General features: G+C 44.5%; 3 protein-coding genes, 2 long non-coding RNA genes and 1 pseudogene across 5 annotated transcripts; all 6 read right to left on the reverse strand.

The window, feature by feature from the left end:
- Positions 1-35: 35 nt before the first annotated feature.
- On the reverse strand, positions 36-3,673 carry LOC130535222 (extracellular calcium-sensing receptor-like). The gene is made up of 8 exons (XM_057050143.1): positions 3,387-3,673; positions 2,973-3,267; positions 2,603-2,892; positions 2,224-2,519; positions 1,917-2,110; positions 1,597-1,818; positions 1,317-1,440; positions 36-1,239 (listed from the first exon to the last, which is right to left on the reverse strand). The coding sequence occupies exons 1-8, from the start codon at positions 3,671-3,673 to the stop codon at positions 341-343; spliced, it is 2,607 nt and encodes an 868-aa protein (XP_056906123.1). The 3' UTR covers positions 36-340.
- Positions 3,674-4,493: 820 nt separating this feature from the next.
- LOC130535229 (uncharacterized) lies at positions 4,494-5,452 on the reverse strand. The gene is made up of 3 exons (XR_008953063.1): positions 5,152-5,452; positions 4,944-5,039; positions 4,494-4,866 (listed from the first exon to the last, which is right to left on the reverse strand). It is a non-coding gene; the product is annotated as an uncharacterized LOC130535229 (long non-coding RNA).
- A 1,276-nt stretch (positions 5,453-6,728) lies between these two features.
- LOC130535447 (extracellular calcium-sensing receptor-like) lies at positions 6,729-10,598 on the reverse strand (annotated as a pseudogene).
- Positions 10,599-11,399: 801 nt separating this feature from the next.
- LOC130535448 (uncharacterized) lies at positions 11,400-12,393 on the reverse strand. Its single transcript, XR_008953116.1, has 2 exons — positions 12,050-12,393; positions 11,400-11,937 (listed from the first exon to the last, which is right to left on the reverse strand). It is a non-coding gene; the product is annotated as an uncharacterized LOC130535448 (long non-coding RNA).
- Positions 12,394-14,030: 1,637 nt separating this feature from the next.
- LOC130535451 (extracellular calcium-sensing receptor-like) lies at positions 14,031-17,546 on the reverse strand. The gene is given in 9 exon segments (XM_057050474.1): positions 14,031-15,034; positions 15,112-15,235; positions 15,392-15,613; positions 15,712-15,905; positions 16,019-16,314; positions 16,398-16,687; positions 16,768-17,062; positions 17,258-17,336; positions 17,339-17,546. Coding segments are annotated over 9 exon segments (2,607 nt in total). The 3' UTR covers positions 14,031-14,135.
- Positions 17,547-17,709: 163 nt separating this feature from the next.
- On the reverse strand, positions 17,710-22,240 carry LOC130535412 (extracellular calcium-sensing receptor-like). The gene is given in 9 exon segments (XM_057050417.1): positions 17,710-19,400; positions 19,478-19,601; positions 19,758-19,979; positions 20,078-20,271; positions 20,385-20,680; positions 20,766-21,055; positions 21,136-21,430; positions 21,550-21,632; positions 21,635-22,240. Coding segments are annotated over 9 exon segments (2,628 nt in total). The 5' UTR covers positions 21,860-22,240; the 3' UTR covers positions 17,710-18,501.
- Between the last annotated feature and the right edge of the window lie 2,978 nt (positions 22,241-25,218).

The raw sequence follows: 25,218 nt of genomic DNA on the forward strand, positions 1-25,218 counted from the left end.
GTTAAGAAAAAAGATCATATTTTAATAGCATAGAGGGGACATGACTGTGTTTACACATGAAGCTACAATGAACACATGCACATGCAATCATGAAGAGAGATCAAGGCAATCTGATCATTTGGGGGTTCGGTATTTTGCTTAATGATACCATAGTGGGGTTCTTAATATGTCCCTGCACATCTCCTTCTACAGGTCCGTTTCCTAATTTTTGTACCCAAAAGGAACTTGAACCAGATACCCTCAAACCCACAGCTCACTCATCTACAGACTGGGCTATTGCTGCTGTACGGACCCATACTTTCAGTCGTTAAACTCACCCAAAATATTGCAGACATTCTGATTATTTCTTGTTCATCAAGTGTTTTTTGCTATTTTTCTCTGGCTTAAATAAAATAATAAAACATTTTGGAGCAAAAATGCACAGGATGAGTCCAAAACTGGAGGCCAAAATGGCAAAGATCTCCACGGCCACGGTGAATTTCCCAGGAGAGCTGACGTAAGAGGGGATGAAGGTGATCCAGACGGCACAGAATATCAGCATGCTGAAGGTGATCATTTTGGCTTCGTTGAAATTATCGGGGAGTTTTCGGGCGAGGACGGCCAGAACTAAACAAACAGCTGCCAGAAAGCCGATGTACCCGAGTACAGCCCAGAATCCAACAGATGAGCCTAACGCACACTCCAGGATGATTCTCTCCTTGTACGTGGTCAGATTTCTCACTGGAAACGGGGGACTGACAACCAACCAAACAATGCATATTAAAACCTGGATAGACGTGAAAGTCACAACAGTCATCCTTTGCTGAGGTGGACCGAACCACTTCATGACATTACTCCCGGGGAGAGTCGCTCTGAAGGCCATTAACACCACCACAGTTTTCCCTAAAACACATGAGATGCAAAGGACAAAGGTGATCCCAAACGCTGTGTGGCGCAGCATGCAGGACAGCTGAGAGGGAGCACCAATGAAAGTGAGTGAACATAAGAAGCACAGAGTCAAAGAGAAGAGCAACAGGAAGCTCAACTCAGAGTTGTTGGCTCTGACAATAGGAGAGGCCCTGTGATGGAAAAATACAGCTGCTGTGATAACAGCCAGACAGGCACCACCGACTGAGAACACAGCTAGGATGATTCCTAGAACCTCGTTAAAGGAAAGAAACTCCACAGGTTTGGGGAAACAGGCATTTCTCTCTGGGTTAGGCCAGAAGTCATCAAGACAAGGGATGCATTCAGGAGAATCTAGGAAACAAAAATCATGTAGAGTTTAAACAAATGTATTTATTTAGCCCTGCTGCCTGTGAAATCTAGATAACTACCTGTAACATTGCTGATCTCTCCCTCTGGACATTGTACACAGTCATAACAGCAGATGGGTTTTCTTTTCTGCAGTACCTTACGAGTTCCTTGAGGACAGCTGTCGCTGCACACTGACACTGGCACCTGAGACATACACACCCACCAGTTGAAAGAGATTTTAACAGAACCGCCGTTGGTGCCTTTACATAAAGTCACAATTAAACAAAAAAGCCTTTAATTCAGAGATGTTGTGTTTTCATGCCTGAATTACTGTCTTATTAATTATTCTGGCTGTCGTACTTGCTTTCTGCCATCCACCCATGTGATGTCCCTGAAGATACGGAACTCTTGGCCTTCTGGCAGTGAAGCATCATAGTATCCTACTGGCACAACTTCGATGCTCCCGCTCCCACTCTTTTTCCAGTTTACCAGCTCATATGATGCCACGGGATCCCCGTTGGCATCAAAGGATACAGCATAACCATTTTGTGAAAAATTTACTGTCTTCAGCTGAGCGAGAACCTGAATTGAATGAAACAGAGAGTCAGAGGAAAGACTTCAATTGAAATACTTGTAATAAACCAAACTAGTAGTGACAGAGGCGATTCTTTAGGTTTGACCTGTTTGGGGTTAATCGTGGTGAATTTGCTACACCGAGTGGTAGCATTTGTGTCCTGACACACTGCATTATGAATGGCATGAGCTATTGCATAAACAGCCTTGTACACCATGTTGGTAATGCGGAGCTCAGAAGTGTCAGTGTACGGACTCTGGAGAGTCATTATGTCTTCAGATCCATCGCACATGCGCTCACCTGCAACAGCAACTGACAACACAGGAGATCTGTTGAAAGCCTTTGTTATAAGATTTGGACACTAATTTAAAATCTATCCACAGTAAATTAAGAAGAGGTATAACTTCTGTCACCTTTTCCCAACCGGCAGTTGAATGAGTCCTCCCAGAACTCAGTGAGCACAGGAGATGAAGCCACTTTCGAGGGGGAGAGATCCAGCAGGAAGTCTCTCAGGCCTGGGATGACAGACCTCTGAATGGCAAATCCAATAGTTCCAGCACAGAAGCTGAACCTCAGCATCTCTGAGTCAGTTACCCAGGATTCACTGCCTATCCACTGGCGAGGTGGTGAGGGTTCACGAGACAATTCCTCGAGCAGGATCCTCATATCTCCAGAAGAAATAAATGCCACAACAATGAGAGCCGTTGACCTAAAGAAGCATGACAACACCACACATTACCTCAATACAGACAATTAACTTTTCGTATGAAGCATGATATATATTACCCAGACCTGCGGATGACATCAGCCACTCTCTTGATCCTGCTGTGCGGGTGGGTGCGATAAAAGGATTCCGAGTACTCCACACAGATGCCCTCCTTCTGAGCTGCATGCAGGAACGCTGCCATGCCATTATTGCCATAGTCTGAATCTGAGCACACAGCACCTATCCAAGTCCAGCCAAAGTGTTTGATGAGTTTGGCCAAAGCGTCGGCCTGGAACTGGTCACTGGGAATCGTTCTGAAGAAACTTGGGTACTTCTGTTTATCAGACAGGCATGCACACGTGGCAAAGTGGCTCACCTGAAGTTGGACATTGTGTCATTAGAGTGAAGGTTAATATTACGTGTTAATGTGCTTTGGTAAAAGTTGAAAGTATTCACTAGTGGAACGTCGAAGGAGCCGATGACGCGGGATATGCTGATGGACAGAGTGGAACCAGTCTCGCCGACGACAGCCATCACCATACCGGACTGTGAACAGTTGTCACCTGTGACAAACACAGGGTCCAGAGAATTTAAAAGTTGGAAGGCCACATGCACTGCGATGGGCATGGCTGAACAAGTGTCGTGGATCTGGTATCCGAGGTTGATTCCAGGAAGCAGCTCCGTGCTGTTGTTGATCTCCTCGATGGCGAAGACCATTGCATGAGACAGTCGCAGTTCACGGTGGTCGATGCTGCACATCATGACAGAAAACAAACATTCACAAGTGTAGGTATAAATAAAAAATGCATCATAATGTGAACATCATATATACTCCAGAAATGAAACAATCAAACATTTTCTTTTCCGCACACTCTGCAGCGAAATGGCTCAGGCATGGTGGTGTAGTTGTGGTTCACCGTCACTGTGTAGCGGTGTATGGAGAAAACCCCCCCGATGACAAAGTCTCCATCCTTTGAGAAAGCAGGTAGGCGAGCAGAACCCTGGAGGCGACATATGTCAGACGGAGCCGCGGCACCGGTTGTGTCCTCCCTCAGTTCAAGCTGTTGTTTCAGATTGTTCTCAGGAGCCTTCAGGTCACCAGCTGAGTTTAAATCAAACAGAGAAATGAAGCAAAGGAAGAGAACAGAGATCTCCATCCTAAAAATGTCTCGGAGCATTCTGCACAAATGCTTTTATAGACTGAGGTGTTGGTTCTGCTCATGTCAGCTTATTATTATTAATCAGTCAGACAAAACATTACGTGGTCCTTATTTGGCTGTTCCCCAAGGGTTATAACCTTTAGAACAAATACAAGTTACAGTTGTTCCTATTATATCTTTATGATACCTGTAATGAAGTGCTGATAACATCACGTGAGATTTATTGACATCTATCGAGGCAATTTCCAATAAAATGGCTGTTTTTTTAATGCAAAAATCAAATGGACAAAACAAAGTTTGTCACTCAGGTACTGCACAACTGGTTTAAGAAACTATGAAATGACTCTATTTCCTCCCCCGCACAGTTGTGCTAATGTTCCACCATTACACTTTTGATACGGTTCATGTACCACTAGTCTAGGTCCTTGTACTGACCCCAGCCTCAAGATGAATTCCTGATGTATTCAGGGAAATCCTGAAGATCATATTTTTTGTCTGTTTTTCTCTTTGAGTTGCAACCTCCAGCAGTACTGGGCTACAGAACTGCTGAAAATTCTGCATTGGACTGAATTCAAGATCATGAAGAATGTTGGATTCAGCAGACAGGTTTGCAAATTTGATTTTTTAGGGTTAGGGTTACTGTTAGGGTTCATGTTAGGATTAACCCAAACTACATCCTGCTACTATATTTTGTTGGACTGATTGATATAAAGCATGACTAGATAGCACTCCTACAGATAAAGATTAATACAGCAGAAATGTACAAACTGTCACATGCAAGCCAAGGCACAATAATAATAACAACACAGTGAGAGTGAAATAGACACTTCCAGTTTATCAGTGTTTCATTTTTTGCAATTTCTATTTCAAAAACTGATGGCCTAAGAAGTATTGAATTAGAAAACAACCAATTAAATAACTCGACTCTAGTTTCCTCTGTTATCCTGCATGGACTGAGCTGCAAATCCACCTCCTTTCATCGTGATTGGTGGATCCAAAAATGAATGTTGTCACACAGGAAATGAAAGGTTTTATATCATCAACTTCTCCGGCTCAAAGCTCAGAGAAGCTTCTTCTTCCACACACGTATTTTCCATGTGGTCATGATGGACCGCTCGTTCCTCTCCTGTTGGGGCTTCACTCTGCTTCTCTGGGCAATTTCTAGCATTTTTGTCCCAGTCTTTTCTGGTCTTCAGCATATTGCAAAAGAGAAGAATGACACATGGGCTGGAGGCAGGTGATGGGAATGACGCATCCCCCAGTTTACCTCGATGTGTGAAAACCGTGGACACACAGCGTCCAGCTCTGCATTCTCGAGGTGATGTCATGATTGGAGGCATTTTCCCTCTGCATTACTCAGCTTCTGTATCACAACAGAAATACATCAACAAACCTGAGCTCATTACTTGTAGTGGGTGAGATCTGTTCACATTTTAACTATTTCACAATGTATCATGTGCTTTGCTTCTCATAACCTTATTAAAATTCCTGCAGCTTTGACCACAGAGCCTTCCGCTGGATGATGACCATGGTGTTCGCGGTGAAGGAAATCAACAATAATTCTAGCCTCTTGCCAGGTGTAAAACTTGGATACAGGAACGCTGCCATGCCATTATTGCCATAGTCTGAATCTGAGCACACAGCACCTATCCAAGTCCAGCCAAAGTGTTTGATGAGTTTGGCCAAAGCGTCGGCCTGGAACTGGTCACTGGGAATCGTTCTGAAGAAACTTGGGTACTTCTGTTTATCAGACAGGCATGCACAGGTGGCAAAGTGGCTCACCTGAAGTTGAACATTGTGTCATTACAGTGAAGATTAATATTACGTGTTCATGTGCTTTGGTAAAAGTTGAAAATATTCACTAGTGGAATGTCGAAGGAGCCGATGACGCGGGATATGCTGATGGACAGAGAGGAACCAGACTCGCCGACGACAGCCATCACCATACCGGACTGTGAACAGTTGTCACCTGTGACAAACACAGGGTCCAGAGAGTTTAAAAGTTGGAAGGCCACATGCACTGCGATGGGCACGGCTGCACAAGAGTCGTGGATCTGGTAACCGAGTTTGATTCCAGGAAGCAGCTCCGTGCTGTTGTTGATCTCCTTGATGGCGAAGACCATTGCATGAGACAGTCGCAATTCACGATGGTCGATGCTGTGGACACACACATGGCAATACCTGACAGTTAATTAATGAGAAATTACAACAGAAATCAGAGCCACAATTGATAGGTGTAGGTATAAATTAAAGTACATCTTAATATTACACATTATATCTTCAGGAATAAGGCAATCAAACATAATCTTCTCTGCCACCTTTTGAATATTTAACATATCCACTAATACTAACCTCCCTCTGCAGCGAAATGGCTCAGGCATGGTGGTGTAATTGTGGTTCACCGTCACTTTGTAGTGGTGTATGGAGAAAACCCCCCCGATGAGAAAGTCTCCATTCTTTGAGAAGGCAGGTAGGCGAGCAAAACCCTGGAGCTGACATATGACAGACGGAGCCGTGGCACCGGTTGTGTCCTCCCTCAGTCCAAGCTGTTGTTTCAGACTGTTCCCAGGAGCCTTCAGGTCACCAGCTGAGTTCAAATCACACAGAGAAATGAAGCAAAGGAAGAGAACAAAGATCTCCATTCTAAAAATGTCGTGGAGCATTCTGCACAAATGCTTTTATAGACTGAGGTGTTGGTTCTGCTCATGTCAGCTTAATAGTATTATTCAGTCAGACAATTATGTGGTCTTTATCTGGCTGTTCCCCAAGGGTTATAACCTTTTGAACAAATCTGTTACAGTCGTTCCGCCTTTATAACTTTAATGATGTTTTGAATACATCACAGACTACATCACACTCCAGAACTTCAAAGAGAAGAAAAACAGTCCATGACAAAGAAAGAAACTGTATTGGATGAACATGACCTGGATGACTGAGTATCTACACAGATATCACAGTAGTTTTACTTGCATTTATCAATAACATTCCCAATGAAAAGTGTTTTTTTAACAACAATCATAGAAATATAAAATATAAAAGAGGTTATGGTGGACATGAGGGAGGAGAGATGGAAAACTGTGAATTAGCGGACTTGTGTTGTAAAGGGTGAGATTTTCTAAAACTCATACATCATGCAGCCTAATCTAGCCTGTCACATAACGTTGGGAGGAATGGCAGTGCAGTGTAAAACAAGAGAAGAAGAAAAAAAAGCATACATTAAAAGTGCAAAGGGGAAATGACTGTGTTTACACTTTGTTACACACAAGTTACAAGCAGTTAAACATGAATCTACAATGAACACATGCACATGTAATCATGAAGAGAGATAAAGGCAATCTGATCATTTGGGGGTTTGGTATTTTGCTTAATGATACCATCGTGGGGTTCTTAATATGTCCATGCACATCTCCTTCTACAGGTCCGTTTCCTAATCTTTGTTCCCAAATGGAACTTGAACCAGATACCCTCAAACCCACAGCTCACTCATCTACAGACTGGGCTATTGCTGCTGTACGGACCCATACTTTCAGTCGTTAAACTCACCCAAAATATTGCAGACATTCTGATTATTTCTTGTTCATCAAGTGTTTTTTGCTATTTTTCTCTGGCTTAAATAAAATAATAAAACATTTTGGAGCAAAAATGCACAGGATGAGTCCAAAACTGGAGGCCAAAATGGCAAAGATCTCCACGGCCACGGTGAATTTCCCAGGAGAGCTGACGTAAGCGGGGATGAAGGTGATCCAGACGGCACAGAATATCAGCATGCTGAAGGTGATCATTTTGGCTTCGTTGAAATTATCAGGGAGTTTTCGGGCGAGGACGGCTAGAACTAAACAAACAGCTGCCAGAAGGCCGATGTACCCGAGTACAGCCCAGAATCCAACAGATGAGCCTAACGCACACTCCAGGATGATTCTCTCCTTGTACGTGGTCAGATTTCTCACTGGAAACGGGGGACTGACAACCAACCAAACAATGCATATTAAAACCTGGATAGACGTGAAAGTCACAACAGTCATCCTTTGCTGAGGTGGACCGAACCACTTCATGACATTACTCCCCGGGAGAGTTGCTCTGAAGGCCATTAACACCACCACAGTTTTCCCTAAAATACACGAGATGCAAAGGACAAAGGTGATCCCAAACGCTGTGTGGCGCAGCATGCAGGACAGCTGAGAGGGAGCACCAATGAAAGTGAGTGAACATAAGAAGCACAGAGTCAAAGAGAAGAGCAACAGGAAGCTCAATTCAGAGTTGTTGGCTCTGACAATAGGAGAGGCCCTGTGATGGAAAAATACAGCTGCTGTGATAACAGCCAGACAGGCACCACCGACTGAGAACACAGCTAGGATGATTCCTAGAACCTCGTTAAAGGAAAGAAACTCCACAGGTTTGGGGAAACAGGCATTTCTCTCTGGGTTAGGCCAGAAGTCATAAAGACAAGGGATGCATTCAGGAGAATCTAGGAAACAAAAATCATGTAGAGTTTAAACAAATGTATTTATTTAGCCCTGCTGTCTTTGAAATCTAGATAACTACCTGTAACATTGCTAATCTCTCCCTCTGGACATTGTACACAGTCATAACAGCAGATGGGTTTTCCTTTCTGCAGTACCTTACGAGTTCCTTGAGGACAGCTGTCGCTGCACACTGACACTGGCACCTGAGACATACACACCCACCAGTTGAAAGAGATTTTAACAGAACCGCCGTTGGTGCCTTTACATAAAGTCACAATTGAACAAAAAAGCCTTTAATTCAGAGATGTTGTGTTTTCATGCCTGAATTACTGTCTTATTAATTATTCTGGCTGTCGTACTTGCGTTCTGCCATCCACCCATGTGATGTCCCTGAAGATACGGAACTCTTGGCCTTCTGGCAGTGAAGCATCATAGTATCCTACTGGCACAACTTCGATGCTCCCGCTCCCACTCTTTTTCCAGTTTACCAGCTCATATGATGCCACAGGATCCCCGTTGGCATCAAAGGATACAGCATAACCATTTTGTGAAAAATTTACTGTCTTCAGCTGAGCGAGAACCTGAATTGAATGAAACAGAGAGTCAGAGGAAAGACTTCAGCTGAAATACTTGTAATAAACCATGTTAGTAGTTACAGAGGCGATTCTTTAGGTTTGACCTGTTTGGGGTTAATCGTGGTGAATTTGCTACACCGAGTGGTAGCATTTGTGTCCTGACACACTGCATTATGAATGGCATGAGCTATTGCATAAACAGCCTTGTACACCATGTTGGTAATGCGGAGCTCAGAAGTGTCAGTGTACGGACTCTGGAGAGTCATTATGTCTTCAGATCCATCGCACATGCGCTCACCTGCAACAGCAACTGACAACACAGGAGATCTGTTGAAAGCCTTTGTTATTAGATTTGGACACTAATTTAAAATCTATCCACAGTAAATTAAGAAGAGGTATAACTTCTGTCACCTTTTCCCAACCGGCAGTTGAATGAATCCTCCCAGAACTCAGTGAGCACAGGAGATGAAGCCACTTTCGAGGGGGAGAGATCCAGCAGGAAGTCTCTCAGGCCTGGGATGACAGACCTCTGAATGGCAAATCCAATAGTTCCAGCACAGAAGCTGAACCTCAGCATGTCTGAGTCAGTTACCCAGGATTCACTGCCTATCCACTGGCGAGGTGGTGAGGGTTCACGAGACAGTTCCTCGAGCAGGATCCTCATATCTCCAGAAGAAATAAATGCCACGACAATGAAAGCCGTTGACCTAAAGAAGAATGACAACACCACACATTACCTCAATACAAACAATTAACTTTTCGTATGAAGCATGATCAATATTACCCAGACCTGCGGATGACATCAGCCACTCTCTTGATCCTGCTGTGGGTGGGAGCGATAAAAGGATTCCGAGTACTCCACACAGATGCCCTCCTTCTGAGCTGCATGCAGGAACGCTGCCATGCCACTATTGCCATAGTCTGAATCTGAGCACACAGCACCTATCCAAGTCCAGCCAAAGTGTTTGATGAGTTTGGCCAAAGCGTCGGCCTGGAACTGGTCACTGGGAATCGTTCTGAAGAAACTTGGGTACTTCTGTTTATCAGACAGGCATGCACAGGTGGCAAAGTGGCTCACCTGTAGTTGGACATTGTGTCATTACAGTGAAGGTTAATATTACGTGTTCATGTGCTTTGGTAAAAGTTGAAAATATTCACTAGTGGATGTCGAAGGAGCCGATGACGCGGGATATGCTGATGGACGGAGTGGAACCAGACTCGCCGACGACAGCCATCACCATACCGGACTGTGAACAGTTGTCACCTGTGACAAACACAGGGTCCAGAGTGTTTAACAGTTGGAAGGCCACATGCACTGCGATGGACACGGCTGCGCACGAGTCGTGGATCTGGTAACCGAGTTTGATTCCAGGAAGCAGCTCCGTGCTGTTGTTGATCTCCTCGATGGCGAAGACCATTGCATGAGACAGTCGCAATTCACGATGGTTGATGCTGCACATCATGACAGAAAACAAACATTCACAAGTGTAGGTATAAATAAAAAATGCATCATAATGTGAACATCATATATACTCCAGAAATGAAACAATCAAACATTTTCTTTTCCGCACACTCTGCAGCGAAATGGCTCAGGCATGGTGGTGTAGTTGTGGTTCACCGTCACTGTGTAGCGGTGTATGGAGAAAACCCCCCCGATGACAAAGTCTCCATCCTTTGAGAAAGCAGGTAGGCGAGCAGAACCCTGGAGCGACATTTGACAGACGGAGCCGTGGCACCGGTTGTGTCCTCCCTCGGTCCAAGCTGTTGTTTCAGACTGTTCTCAGGAGCCTTCAGGTCACCAGGTGAGTTCAAATCAAACAGAGAAATGAAGCAAAGGAAGAGAACAGAGATCTCCATCCTAAAAATGTCTCGGAGCATTCTGCACAAATGCTTTTATAGACTGAGGTGTTGGTTCTGCTCAAGTCAGCTTATTATTATTAATCAGTCAGACAAAACATTACGTGGCCCTTATCTGGCTTTTCCCCAAGGGTTATAACCTTTAGAACAAATACAAGTTACAGTTGTTCCTATTATATCTTTATGATACCTGTAATGAAGTGCTGATAACATCACGTGAGATTTATTGACATCTATCGAGGCAATTTCCAATAAAATGGCTTTTTTTTATGCAAAAATCAAATGGACAAAACAAAGTTTGTCACTCAGGTACTGCACAACTGGTTTAAGAAACTATGAAATGACTCTATTTCCTCCCCCGCACAGTTGTGCTAATGTTCCACCGTTACACTTTTGATACGGTTCATGTACCACTAGTCTCGGTCCTTCTACTGACCCCAGCCTCAAGATGAATTCCTGATGTATTCAGGGAAATCCTGAAGATCATATTTTTTGTCTGTTTTTCTCTTTGAGTTGCAACCTCCAGCAGTACTGGGCTACAGAACTGCTGAAAATTCTGCATTGGACTGAATTCAAGATCATGAAGAATGTTGAATTCAGCAGACAGGTTTGCAAATTTGATTTTTTAGGGTTAGGGTTACTGTTAGGGTTCATGTTAGGATTAACCCAAACTACATCCTGCCACTATATTTTGTCTGACTGATTGATATAAAGCATGACTAGATAGCACTCCTACAGATAAAGATTAATACAGCAGAAATGTACAAACTGTCATATGCAAGCCAAGGCACAATAATAATAACAACACAGTGAGAGTGAAATAGACACTTCCAGTTTATCAGTGTTTTATTTTTTGCAATTTCTATTTCAAAAACTGATGGCCTAAGAAGTACTGAATTAGAAAACAACCAATTAAATAACTCGACTCTAGTTTCCTCTGTTATCCTGCATGGACTGAGCTGCAAATCCACCTCCTTTCATCGTGATTGGTGGATCCAAAAATGAATGTTGTCACACAGGAAATGAAAGGTTTTATATCATCAACTTCTCCGGCTCAAAGCTCAGAGAAGCTTCTTCTTCCACACACGTATTTTCCATGTGGTCATGATGGACCGCTCGTTCCTCTCCTGTTGGGGCTTCACTCTGCTTCTCTGGGCAATTTCTAGCATTTTTGTCCCAGTCTTTTCTGGTCTTCAGCATATTGCAAAAGAGAAGAATGACACACATGGGCTGGAGGCAGGTGATGGGAATGACGCATCCCCCAGTTTACCTCGATGTGTGAAAACCGTGGACACACAGCGTCCAGCTCTGCATTCTCGAGGTGATGTCATGATTGGAGGCATTTTCCCTCTGCATTACTCAGCTTCTGTATCACAACAGAAATACATCAACAAACCTGAGCTCATTACTTGTAGTGGGTGAGATCTGTTCACATTTTAACTATTTCACAATGTATCATGTGCTTTGCTTCTCATAACCTTATTAAAATTCCTGCAGCTTTGACCACAAAGCCTTCCGCTGGATGATGACCATGGTGTTCGCGGTGAAGGAAATCAACAATAATTCTAGCCTCTTGCCAGGTGTAAAACTTGGATACAGGAACGCTGCCATGCCATTATTGCCATAGTCTGAATCTGAGCACACAGCACCTATCCAAGTCCAGCCAAAGTGTTTGATGAGTTTGGCCAAAGCGTCGGCCTGGAACTGGTCACTGGGAATCGTTCTGAAGAAACTTGGGTACTTCTGTTTATCAGACAGGCATGCACAGGTGGCAAAGTGGCTCACCTGAAGTTGAACATTGTGTCATTACAGTGAAGGTTAATATTACGTGTTCATGTGCTTTGGTAAAAGTTGAAAATATTGACGAGTGGAATGTCGAAGGAGCCGATGACGCGGGATATGCTGATGGACGGAGTGGAACCAGACTCGCCGACGACAGCCATCACCATACCGGACTGTGAACAGTTGTCACCTGTGACAAACACAGGGTCCAGAGAGTTTAACAGTTGGAAGGCCACATGCACTGCGACGGGCACGGTTGCGCTCGAGTCGTGGATCTGGTATCCGAGTTTGATTCCAGGAAGCAGCTCCGTGCTGTTGTTGATCTCCTTGATGGCGAAGACCATTGCATGAGACAGTCGCAATTCACGATGGTCGATGCTGTGCACACACACATGGCAATACCTGACAGTTAATTAATGAGAAATTACAACAGAAATCAGAGCCACAATTGATAGGTGTAGGTATAAATTAAAGTACATCTTAATATTACACATTATATCTTCAGGAATAAGGCAATCAAACATAATCTTCTCTGCCACCTTTTGAATATTTAACATATCCACTAATACTAACCTCCCTCTGCAGCGAAATGGCTCAGGCATGGTGGTGTAATTGTGGTTCACTGTCATTTTGTAGTGGTGTATGGCGAAAACCCCCCCGATGAGAAAGTCTCCATTCTTTGAGAAAGCAGGTAGGCGAGCAAAACCCTGGAGCCGACACATGACAGACGGAGCCGCGGCACGGTTGTGTCCTCCCTCAGTCCAAGCTGTTGTTTCAGACTGTTCCCAGGAACCTTCAGGTCACCAGCTGAGTTCAAATGACACAGAGAAATGAAGCAAAGGAAGAGAACAAAGATCTCCATTCTAAAAATGTCTTGGAGCATTCTGCACAAATGCTTTTGTAGACTGAGGTGTTGGTTCTGCTCATGTCAGCTTAATAGTATTATTCAGTCAGACAATTATGTGGTCTTTATCTGGCTGTTCCCCAAGGGTTATAACCTTTTGAACAAATCTGTTACAGTCGTTCCCACTTTATAACTTTAATGATGTTTTGAATACATCACAGACTACATCACACTCCAGAACTTCAAAGAGAAGAAAAACAGTCCATTTGACAAAGCAAACTGCATTGGATGACCATGACCTGGATGATTGAGAATCTACACAGATATCACAGTAGTTTTACTTGCATTTATCAATAACATTCCCAATGAAAAGTGTAATTTTTTAACAACAATCATATAGAAAATATAAAAGAGGTTATGGTGGACATGAGGAAGGAGAGATGGAAAACTGTGTAGCAGCGGACTTGTGTTGTAAAGGGTGAGATTTTCTAAAACTCATACATCATGCAGCCTAATCTAGCCTGTCACATAACGTTGGGAGGAATGGCAGTACAGTGTAAAACAAGAGAAGAAGAAAAAAAAGCATACATTAAAAGCACAAATGGGAAATGTCTGTGTTTACACTTTGTTACACACAAGTTACAAGCAGTTACACATGAAGCTACAATGAACACATGCACATGTAATCATGAAGAGAGATCAAGGCAATCTGATCATTTGGGGGTTCGGTATTTTGCTTAATGATACCATAGTGGGGTTCTTAATATGTCCCTGCACATCTCCTTCTACAGGTCCGTTTCCTAATTTTTGTTCCAAAAGGAACTTGAACCAGATACCCTCAAACCCACAGCTCACTCATCTACAGACTGGGCTATTGCTGCTGTACGGACCCATACTTTCAGTCGTTAAACTCACCCAAAATATTGCAGACATTCTGATTATTTCTTGTTCATCAAGTGTTTTTTGCTATTTTTCTCTGGCTTAAATAAAATAATAAAACATTTTGGAGCAAAAATGCACAGGATGAGTCCAAAACTGGAGGCCAAAATGGCAAAGATCTCCACGGCCACGGTGAATTTCCCAGGAGAGCTGACGTAAGCGGGGATGAAGGTGATCCAGACGGCACAGAATATCAGCATGCTGAAGGTGATCATTTTGGCTTCGTTGAAATTATCAGGGAGTTTTCGGGCGAGGACGGCCAGAACTAAACAAACAGCTGCCAGAAGGCCGATGTACCCGAGTACAGCCCAGAATCCAACAGATGAGCCTAACGCACACTCCAGGATGATTCTCTCCTTGTACGTGGTCAGATTTCTCACTGGAAACGGGGGACTGACAACCAACCAAACAATGCATATTAAAACCTGGATAGACGTGAAAGTCACAACAGTCATCCTTTGCTGAGGTGGACCGAACCACTTCATGACATTACTCCCGGGGAGAGTCGCTCTGAAGGCCATTAACACCACCACAGTTTTCCCTAAAACACATGAGATGCAAAGGACAAAGGTGATCCCAAACGCTGTGTGGCGCAGCATGCAGGACAGCTGAGAGGGAGCACCAATGAAAGTGAGTGAACATAAGAAGCACAGAGTCAAAGAGAAGAGCAACAGGAAGCTCAACTCAGAGTTGTTGGCTCTGACAATAGGAGAGGCCCTGTGATGGAAAAATACAGCTGCTGTGATAACAGCCAGACAGGCACCACCGACTGAGAACACAGCTAGGATGATTCCTAGAACCTCGTTAAAGGAAAGAAACTCCACAGGTTTGGGGAAACAGGCATTTCTCTCTGGGTTAGGCCAGAAGTCATCAAGACAAGGGATGCATTCAGGAGAATCTAGGAAACAAAAATCATGTAGAGTTTAAACAAATGTATTTATTTAGCCCTGCTGCCTTTGAAATCTAGATAACTACCTGTAACATTGCTAATCTCTCCCTCTGGACATTGTACACAGTCATAACAGCAGATGGGTTTTCCTTTCTGCAGTACCTTACGAGTTCCTTGAGGACAGCTGTCGCTGCACACTGACACTGGCACCTGAGACATACACACCCACCAGTTGAAAGAGATTTTAACAGAACCACTGTTGGTGCCTTTACATAAAGTCACAATTGAACAAAAAAACCTTTAATTCAGAGATGTTGTGTTTTCATGCCTGAATTACTGTCTTATTAATTATTCTGGCTGTCGTACTTGCTTTCTGCCATCCACCCATGTGATGTCCCTGAAGATACGGAACTCTTGGCCTTCTGGCAGTGAAGCATCATAGTATCCTACTGGCACAACCTCGATGCTCCCGCTCCCACTCTTTTTCCAGTTTACCAGCTCATATGATGCCACAGGATCCCCGTTGGCATCAAAGGATACAGCATAACCATTTTGTGAAAAATTTACTGTCTTCAGCTGAGCGAGAACCTGAATTGAATGAAACAGAGAGTCAGAGGAAAGACTTCAGCTGAAATACTTGTAATAAACCATATTAGTAGTGACAGAGGTGATTCTTTAGGTTTGACCTGTTTTGGGTTAATCGTGGTGAATTTGCTACACCGAGTGGTAGCATTTGTGTCCTGACACACTGCATTATGAATGGCATGAGCTATTGCATAAACAGCCTTGTACACCATGTTGGTAATGCGGAGCTCAGAAGTGTCAGTGTACGGACTCTGGAGAGTCATTATGTCTTCAGATCCATCGCACATGCGCTCACCTGCAACAGCAACTGACAACACAGGAGATCTGTTGAAAGCCTTTGTTATTAGATTTGGACACAAATTTAAAATCTATCCACAGTAAATTAAGAAGAGGTATAACTTCTGTCACCTTTTCCCAACCGGCAGTTGAATGAGTCCTCCCAGAACTCAGTGAGCACAGGAGATGAAGCCGCTTTCGAGGGGGAGAGATCCAGCAGGAAGTCTCTCAGGCCTGGGATGACAGACCTCTGAATGGCAAATCCAATAGTTCCAGCACAGAAGCTGAACCTCAAAATCTCTGAGTCAGTTACCCAGGATTCACTGCCTATCCACTGGCGAGGTGGTGAGGGTTCATGAGACAATTCCTCGAGCAGGATCCTCAGATCTCCAGAAGAAGTAAATGCCACGACAATGATAGCCGTTGACCTAAAGAAGCATGACAACACCACACTTTGCCTCAATACAGACAATTAACTATTCGTATGAAGCATAATCAATATTACCCAGACCTGCGGATGACATCAGCCACTCTCTTGATCCTGCTGTGCGGGTGGGTGCGATAAAAGGATTCCGAGTACTCCACACAGATGCCCTCCTTCTGAGCTGCATGCAGGAACGCTGCCATGCCATTATTGCCATAGTCTGAATCTGAGCACACAGCACCTATCCAAGTCCAGCCAAAGTGTTTGATGAGTTTGGCCAAAGCGTCGGCCTGGAACTGGTCACTGGGAATCGTTCTGAAGAAACTTGGGTACTTCTGTTTATCAGACAGGCATGCACACGTGGCAAAGTGGCTCACCTGTAGTTGAACATTGTGTCATTACAGTGATGGTTAATATTACGTGTTCATGTGCTTTGGTAAAAGTTGAAAATATTCACTAGTGGAATGTCGAAGGAGCCGATGACGCGGGATATGCTGATGGACGGAGTGGAACCAGACTCGCCGACGACAGCCATCACCATACCGGACTGTGAACAGTTGTCACCTGTGACAAACACAGGGTCCAGAGTGTTTAACAGTTGGAAGGCCACATGCACTGCGACGGGCACGGCTGCGCACGAGTCGTGGATCTGGTAACCGAGTTTGATTCCAGGAAGCAGCTCCGTGCTGTTGTTGATCTCCTCGATGGCGAAGACCATTGCATGAGACAGTCGCAATTCACGATGGTCGATGCTGTGCACACACACATGGCAATACCTGACAGTTAATTAATGAGAAATTACAACAGAAATCAGAGCCACAATTCATAGGTGTAGGTATAAATTAAAGTACATCTTAATATTACACATTATATCTTCAGGAATAAGGCAATCAAACATAATCTTCTCTGCCACCTTTTGAATATTTAACATATCCACTAATACTAACCTCCCTCTGCAGCGAAATGGCTCAGGCATGGTGGTGTAATTGTGGTTCACCGTCACTTTGTAGTGGTGTATGGAGAAAACCCCCCGATGAGAAAGTCTCCATCCTTTGAGAAAGCAGGTAGGCGAGCAAAACCCTGGAGCCGACATATGACAGACGGAGCCGTGGCACCGGTTGTGTCCTCCCTCAGTCCAAGCTGTTGTTTCAGACTGTTCCCAGGAGCCTTCAGGTCACCAGCTGAGTTCAAATCACACAGCGAAATGAAGCAAAGGAAGAGAACAGAGATCTCCATCCTAAAAATGTCTTGGAGCATTCTGCACAAATGCTTTTATAGACTGAGGTGTTGGTTCTGCTCATGTCAGCTTATTAGTATTATTCAGTCAGACAATTATGTGGTCTTTATCTGGCTGTTCCCTAAGGGTTATAACCTTTTGAACAAATCTGTTACAGTCATTCCCACTTTATAACTTTAATGATGTTTTGAATACATCACAGAATACATCACACTCCAGAACTGAAGAAGCCTTCTGGATAGAAGGCAAAACGTCTTCAAAGAGAAGAAAAACAGTCCATTTGACAAAGCAAACTGCATTGGATGACCATGACCTGGATGATTGAGAATCTACACAGATATCACAGTAGTTTTACTTGCATTTATCAATAACATTCCCAATGAAAAGTGTAATTTTTTAACAACAATCATATAGAAAATATAAAAGAGGTTATGGTGGACATGAGGAAGGAGAGATGGAAAACTGTGTAGCAGCGGACTTGTGTTGTAAAGGGTGAGATTTTCTAAAACTCATACATCATGCAGCCTAATCTAGCCTGTCACATAACGTTGGGAGGAATGGCAGTGCAGTGTAAAACAAGAGAAGAAGAAAAAAAAAGCATACATTAAAAGCACAAAGGGGAAATGTCTGTGTTTACACTTTGTTACACACAAGTTACAAGCAGTTACACATGAAGCTACAATGAACACATGCACATGTAATCATGAAGAGAGATCAAGGCAATCTGATCATTTGGGGGTTTGGTATTTTGCTTAATGATACCATAGTGGGGTTCTTAATATGTCCCTGCACATCTCCTTCTACAGGTCCGTTTCCTAATTTTTGTTCCCAAATGGAACTTGAACCAGATACCCTCAAACCCACAGCTCACTCATCTACAGACTGGGCTATTGCTGCTGTACGGACCCATACTTTCAGTCGTTAAACTCACCCAAAATATTGCAGACATTCTGATTATTTCTTGTTCATCAAGTGTTTTTTGCTATTTTTCTCTGGCTTAAATAAAATAATAAAACATTTTGGAGCAAAAATGCACAGGATGAGTCCAAAACTGGAGGCCAAAATGGCAAAGATCTCCACGGCCACGGTGAATTTCCCAGGAGAGCTGACGTAAGCGGGGATGAAGGTGATCCAGACGGCACAGAATATCAGCATGCTGAAGGTGATCATTTTGGCTTCGTTGAAATTATCAGGGAGTTTTCGGGCAAGGACGGCCAGAACTAAACAAACAGCTGCCAGAAGGCCGATGTACCCGAGTACAGCCCAGAATCCAACAGATGAGCCTAACGCACACTCCAGGATGATTCTCTCCTTGTACGTGGTCAGATTTCTCACTGGAAACGGGGGACTGACAACCAACCAAACAATGCATATTAAAACCTGGATAGACGTGAAAGTCACAACAGTCATCCTTTGCTGAGGTGGACCGAACCACTTCATGACATTACTCCCGGGGAGAGTCGCTCTGAAGGCCATTAACACCACCACAGTTTTCCCTAAAACACATGAGATGCAAAGGACAAAGGTGATCCCAAACGCTGTGTGGCGCAGCATGCAGGACAGCTGAGAGGGAGCACCAATGAAAGTGAGTGAACATAAGAAGCACAGAGTCAAAGAGAAGAGCAACAGGAAGCTCAATTCAGAGTTGTTGGCTCTGACAATAGGAGAGGCCCTGTGATGGAAAAATACAGCTGCTGTGATAACAGCCAGACAGGCACCACCGACTGAGAACACAGCTAGGATGATTCCTAGAACCTCGTTAAAGGAAAGAAACTCCACAGGTTTGGGGAAACAGGCATTTCTCTCTGGGTTAGGCCAGAAGTCATCAAGACAAGGGATGCATTCAGGAGAATCTAGGAAACAAAAATCATGTAGAGTTTAAACAAATGTATTTATTAAGCCCTGCTGTCTTTAAAATCTAGATAACTACCTGTAACATTGCTAATCTCTCCCTCTGGACATTGTACACAGTCATAACAGCAGATGGGTTTTCCTTTCTGCAGTACCTTACGAGTTCCTTGAGGACAGCTGTCGCTGCACACTGACACTGGCACCTGAGACATACACACCCACCAGTTGAAAGAGATTTTAACAGAACTGCCGTTGGTGCCTTTACATAAAGTCACAATTGAACAAAAAAGCCTTTAATTCAGAGATGTTGTGTTTTCATGCCTGAATTACTGTCTTATTAATTATTCTGGCTGTCGTACTTGCTTTCTGCCATCCACCCATGTGATGTCCCTGAAGATACGGAACTCTTGGCCTTCTGGCAGTGAAGCATCATAGTATCCTACTGGCACAACTTCGATGCTCCCGCTCCCACTCTTTTTCCAGTTTACCAGCTCATATGATGCCACAGGATCCCCGTTGGCATCAAAGGATACAGCATAACCATTTTGTGAAAAATTTACTGTCTTCAGCTGAGCGAGAACCTGAATTGAATGAAACAGAGAGTCAGAGGAAAGACTTCAGCTGAAATACTTGTAATAAACCATATTAGTAGTGACAGAGGTGATTCTTTAGGTTTGACCTGTTTGGGGTTAATCGTGGTGAATTTGCTACACCGAGTGGTAGCATTTGTGTCCTGACACACTGCATTATGAATGGCATGAGCTATTGCATAAACAGCCTTGTACACCATGTTGGTAATGCGGAGCTCAGAAGTGTCAGTGTACGGACTCTGGAGAGTCATTATGTCTTCAGATCCATCGCACATGCGCTCACCTGCAACAGCAACTGACAACACAGGAGATCTGTTGAAAGCCTTTGTTATTAGATTTGGACACTAATTTAAAATCTACCCACAGTAAATTAAGAAGAGATATAACTTCTGTCACCTTTTCCCAACCGGCAGTTGAATGAATCCTCCCAGAACTCAGTGAGCACAGGAGATGAAGCCACTTTCGAGGGGGAGAGATCCAGCAGGAAGTCTCTCAGGCCTGGGATGACAGACCTCTGAATGGCAAATCCAATAGTTCCAGCACAGAAGCTGAACCTCAGCATCTCTGAGTCAGTTACCCAGGATTCACTGCCTATCCACTGGCGAGGTGGTGAGGGTTCATGAGACAGTTCCTCGAGCAGGATCATCATTTCTGTAGATGCTGTAAAGGCTACAACCACCACAGCTGTTGACCTGCAGAAAACTCACAAGTATATGCGTCATTTCAAACAAACACAAATACCTTCATGAATCATAAAGCAAAACTAGATCTATACACCTGCGGATGACATCAGCCACTCTCTTGATCCTGCTGTGCGGGTGGGTGCGATAAAAGGATTCCGAGTACTCCACACAGATGCCCTCCTTCTGAGCTGCATGCAGGAACGCTGCCATGCCATTATTGCCATAGTCTGAATCTGAGCACACAGCACCTATCCAAGTCCAGCCAAAGTGTTTGATGAGTTTGGCCAAAGCGTCGGCCTGGAACTGGTCACTGGGAATCGTTCTGAAGAAACTTGGGTACTTCTGTTTATCAGACAGGCATGCACACGTGGCAAAGTGGCTCACCTGTAGTTGAACATTGTCTCATTACAGTGATGGTTAATATTACGTTTTCATGTGCTTTGGTAAAAGTTGAAAATATTCACTAGTGGAATGTCGAAGGAGCCGATGACGCGGGATATGCTGATGGACGGAGTGGAACCAGACTCGCCGACGACAGCCATCACCATACCGGACTGTGAACAGTTGTCACCTGTGACAAACACAGGGTCCAGAGTGTTTAACAGTTGGAAGGCCACATGCACTGCGATGGGCACGGCTGCACAAGAGTCGTGGATCTGGTAACCGAGGTTGATTCCAGGAAGCAGCTCCGTGCTGTTGTTGATCTCCTCGATGGCGAAGACCATTGCATGAGACTGTCGCAATTCACTGTGGGTGATGCTGCACATCATGACAGAAAACAAACATTCACAAGTGTAGGTATAAACAAAAAATGCATCATAATGTGAACATCATATATACTCCAGAAATGAAACAATCAAACATTTTCTTCTCCGCACACTCTGCAGCGAAATGGCTCAGGCATGGTGGTGTAGTTGTGGTTCACCGTCACTGTGTAGCGGTGTATGGAGAAAACCCCCCCCCAATGACAAAGTCTCCATCCTTTGAGAAAGCAGGTAGGCGAGCAGAACCCTGGAGCCGACATTTGACAGACGGAGCCGTGGCACCGGTTGTGTCCTCCCTCGGTCCAAGCTGTTGTTTCAGACTGTTCTCAGGAGCCTTCAGGTCACCAGCTGAGTTCAAATCAAACAGAGAAATGAAGCAAAGGAAGATAACAGAGATCTCCATCCTAAAAATGTCTTGGAGCATTCTGCACAAATGCTTTTATAGACTGAGGTGTTCTGCCCATGTCAGCTTATTATTATTAATCAGTCAGACAAAACATTACGTGGTCCTTATCTGGCTGTTCCCCAAGGGTTATAACCTTTAGAACAAATACAAGTTACAGTTGTTCCTATTATATCTTTATGATACCTGTAACGAAGTGCTGATAACATCATGTGAGATTTCTTGACATCTATCGAGGCAATTTCCAATAAAATGGCTGTTTTTTTAATGCAAAAATCAAATGGACAAAACAAAGTTTGTCACTCAGGTACTGCACAACTGGTTTAAGAAACTATGCAATGACTCTATTTCCTCCCCCACACAGTTGTGCTAATGTTCCACCGTTACACTTTTGATACGGTTCATGTACCACTAGTCTCGGTCTTTCTACTGACCCCAGCCTCAAGATGAATTCCTGATGTATTCAGGGAAATCCTGAAGATTATATTTTTTGTCTGTTTTTCTCTTTGAGTTGCAACCTCCAGCAGTACTGGGCTACAGAACTGCTGAAAATTCTGCATTGGACTGAATTCAAGATCATGAAGAATGTTGAATTCAGCAGACAGGTTTGCAAATTTGATTTTTTAGGGCTAGGGTTACTGTTAGGGTTAATGTTAGGGTTAACCCAAACTACATCCTGCCACTATATTTTGTCTGACTGATTGATATAAAGCATGACTAGATAGCACTCCTACAGATAAAGATTAATACATCAGAAATGTACAAACTGTCACATGCAAGCCAAGGCACACATAATATAACAAACACAGTGAGAGTGAAATAGACACTTCCAGTTTATCAGTGTTTTATTTTTTGCAATTTCTATTTATAAAACTGATGGCCTAAGAAGTATTGAATTAGAAAACCACCAATTAAATAACTCGAAAACCAGCTGCAACAGAATAACATCTGTGGCGTATGGAAGGGACTGAAGACCATCTCGGGCTTCAAGGAGCAGAAGTCCCAACCTGTGGGTGACCGGGGGTGGGCTAACCACCTGAACTTGTTTTTTCAATAGATTTGATCAGGTACCCACCCCTCCCCCAGCCCAGTCTCCTCTGCTGCTACCCCAGCCACTGTCTGTGCCCGCAATCCATTGTTCCTCCTGTCCCCCCTCCCCCTCTCTCATGAACTTCAGCCCATACATTCCTGACACTTCACACCCTGGCCCATGCCCATCCTCCCCACCAACACCTCTCCTGCTCCAGCCTGTCACACCACACCAGGTGAGGAAGGCCCTGAAGAAGAACAGGGCCAGGAAATCGACAGGTCTGGATGGCATCAGCTCCAGGCTCCTGAAGTCCTGCGCAGACCAGCTGTGTGGGATCTTCAGTCACATGTTCAACCTGAACCTGAGGCTGGGGAGAGTGCCACAGCTGTGGAAGACGTCCTGCATCGTCCCAGTGCCGAAAACACACGCACCCCCAGGAGCTCAACAGCTACAGGCCAGTAGCTCTGACGTCTCATCTGATGAAGACGCTGGAGAGACTCATCCTCGCCCACCTGCGCCCACTGGTAAGCTCCTTCATGGACCTGTTGCAGTTCGCCTACCAGCCGAGCATCGGGGTGGATGATGCCGTCATCTACCTCCTCCACACCTCCCTCACTCACCTGGAGAAGGCTGGAAGCACTGTGAGGATCATGTTTTTTGATTTCTCCAGTGCATTCAACACCATCCAGCCCAGGCTGCTGGGGGACAAACTGCAGGTAGCTGGGGTGGATCACCACCTCACAACATGGATTCTGGACTACCTCACACAAAGACCACAGTTTGTGAGGTTGAAGGGCTCCGAGTCAGATCGGCTTCTCTGCAGCACTGGTGTCCCGCAGGGAACAGTTCTGGCTCCTTTCCTATTCACCCTCTACACCACGGACTTCTCATACAGCACATCTTCATGTCACCTCCAGAAGTTCTCTGATGACTCTGCTGCTGTCGGCCTCATCACTGATGGGGACGATACGGAGTACAGGGAACTTATTCAGGGCTTTGTGGACTGGAGTCTGCGGAACAACCTCCAGATCAACGCTGGCAAAACCAAGGAGCTGGTGGTGGATTTCCGCAGGCATAACAACCCCCCGCCTGCACCAGTGAACATCCTGGGAACGGATGTTGACATGGTGGAGTCCTACAAGTACCTGGGTGTTCACCTAAACAATAACCTGGACTGGTCACACAACACAGACGCCCTTGTCAAGAAGGGCAATAGCAGACTGTTCCTGCTCAGGAGGCTGAGGTCTTTTGGGGTGCAGGGACCCCTCCTGAGGACCTTCTATGACTCTGTGGTGGGATCAGCCATCTTCTACAGGATTGTCTGCTGGTTCAGTAGCATCACGGACAGAGACAGGAAGAGGATGGACAGACTGGTGAGAAGGGCCAGCTCTGTCTTGGGATGTCCCCAGGACTCGGTGGAGGTGGTGGGAAACGGGAGGATGATGGCTAAGCTGTCATCCATGTTGAACAACACGTCCCACCCCCTACAGGACACCCTGACAGCACTGGGCAGCTCCTTCAATGAGCGGCTGCTCCACCCTCGCTGTGTGAAGGAGAGGTATCGCAGATCTTTCCTGCTGGCTGCTGTCAGACTGCACAATAAACATAACACCCGCTAGCACAATCTGAATATTATTTCTGATATGTATATTGTATTCACCCTCTGTACTATGTACAGGTACACAGAAGCCGAGTATCCATTTATCTGGATTATTGTAAATATACATCCTCTTTGTATATTCCAAATCCTGTTCTATTTGATTTTATCTTATTTTTCTCTGCGTGCTCTTGCTGTAGTTGCACTGTAAATTTCCCCGTGTGGGACAATAAAGGATCTGAATCTGAATCTGAATCTGAATCTGACTCTAGTTTCCTCTGTTATCCTTCATGGACTGAGCTGCAAATCCACCTCCTTTCATCATGATTGGTGGATCCAAAAATGAATGTTGTCACACAGGAAATGAAAGGTTTTATATCATCAACTTCTCTGGCTCAAAGCTCAGAGAAGCTTCTTCTTCCACACACGTATTTTCCATGTGGTCATGATGGACCGCTCGTTCCTCTCCTGTTGGGGCTTCACTCTGCTTCTCTGGGCAATTTCTAGCATTTTTGTCCCAGTCTTTTCTGGTCTTCAGCATATTGCAAAAGAGAAGAATGACACACATGGGCTGGAGGCAGGTGATGGGAATGACGCATCCCCCAGTTTACCTCGATGTGTGAAAACCGTGGACACACAGCGTCCAGCTCTGCATTCTCGAGGTGATGTCATGATTGGAGGCATTTTCCCTCTGCATTACTCAGCTTCTGTATCACAACAGAAATACATCAACAAACCTGAGCTCATTACTTG

Source organism: Takifugu flavidus, chromosome 12, assembly GCF_003711565.1.
Source record: "Takifugu flavidus isolate HTHZ2018 chromosome 12, ASM371156v2, whole genome shotgun sequence".
Classification (NCBI taxonomy): domain Eukaryota; kingdom Metazoa; phylum Chordata; class Actinopteri; order Tetraodontiformes; family Tetraodontidae; genus Takifugu; species Takifugu flavidus.

What these genes read in the sequence shown, in the direction of transcription:
- LOC130535222 (XM_057050143.1), bottom strand. Translation starts at nt 3,673, where the DNA reads ATGGAGATCTCTGTTCTCTTCCTTTGCTTCATTTCTCTGTTTGATTTA. An exon ending in GTGGCTGATGTCATCCGCAG is followed by an intron (nt 2,520 to 2,602) that starts GTCTGGGTAATA and finishes ATGCTTCTTTAG; the next exon opens with GTCAACGGCTCTCATTGTTG. An exon ending in CCACGATTAACCCCAAACAG is followed by an intron (nt 1,819 to 1,916) that starts GTCAAACCTAAA and finishes CATTCAATTCAG; the next exon opens with GTTCTCGCTCAGCTGAAGAC.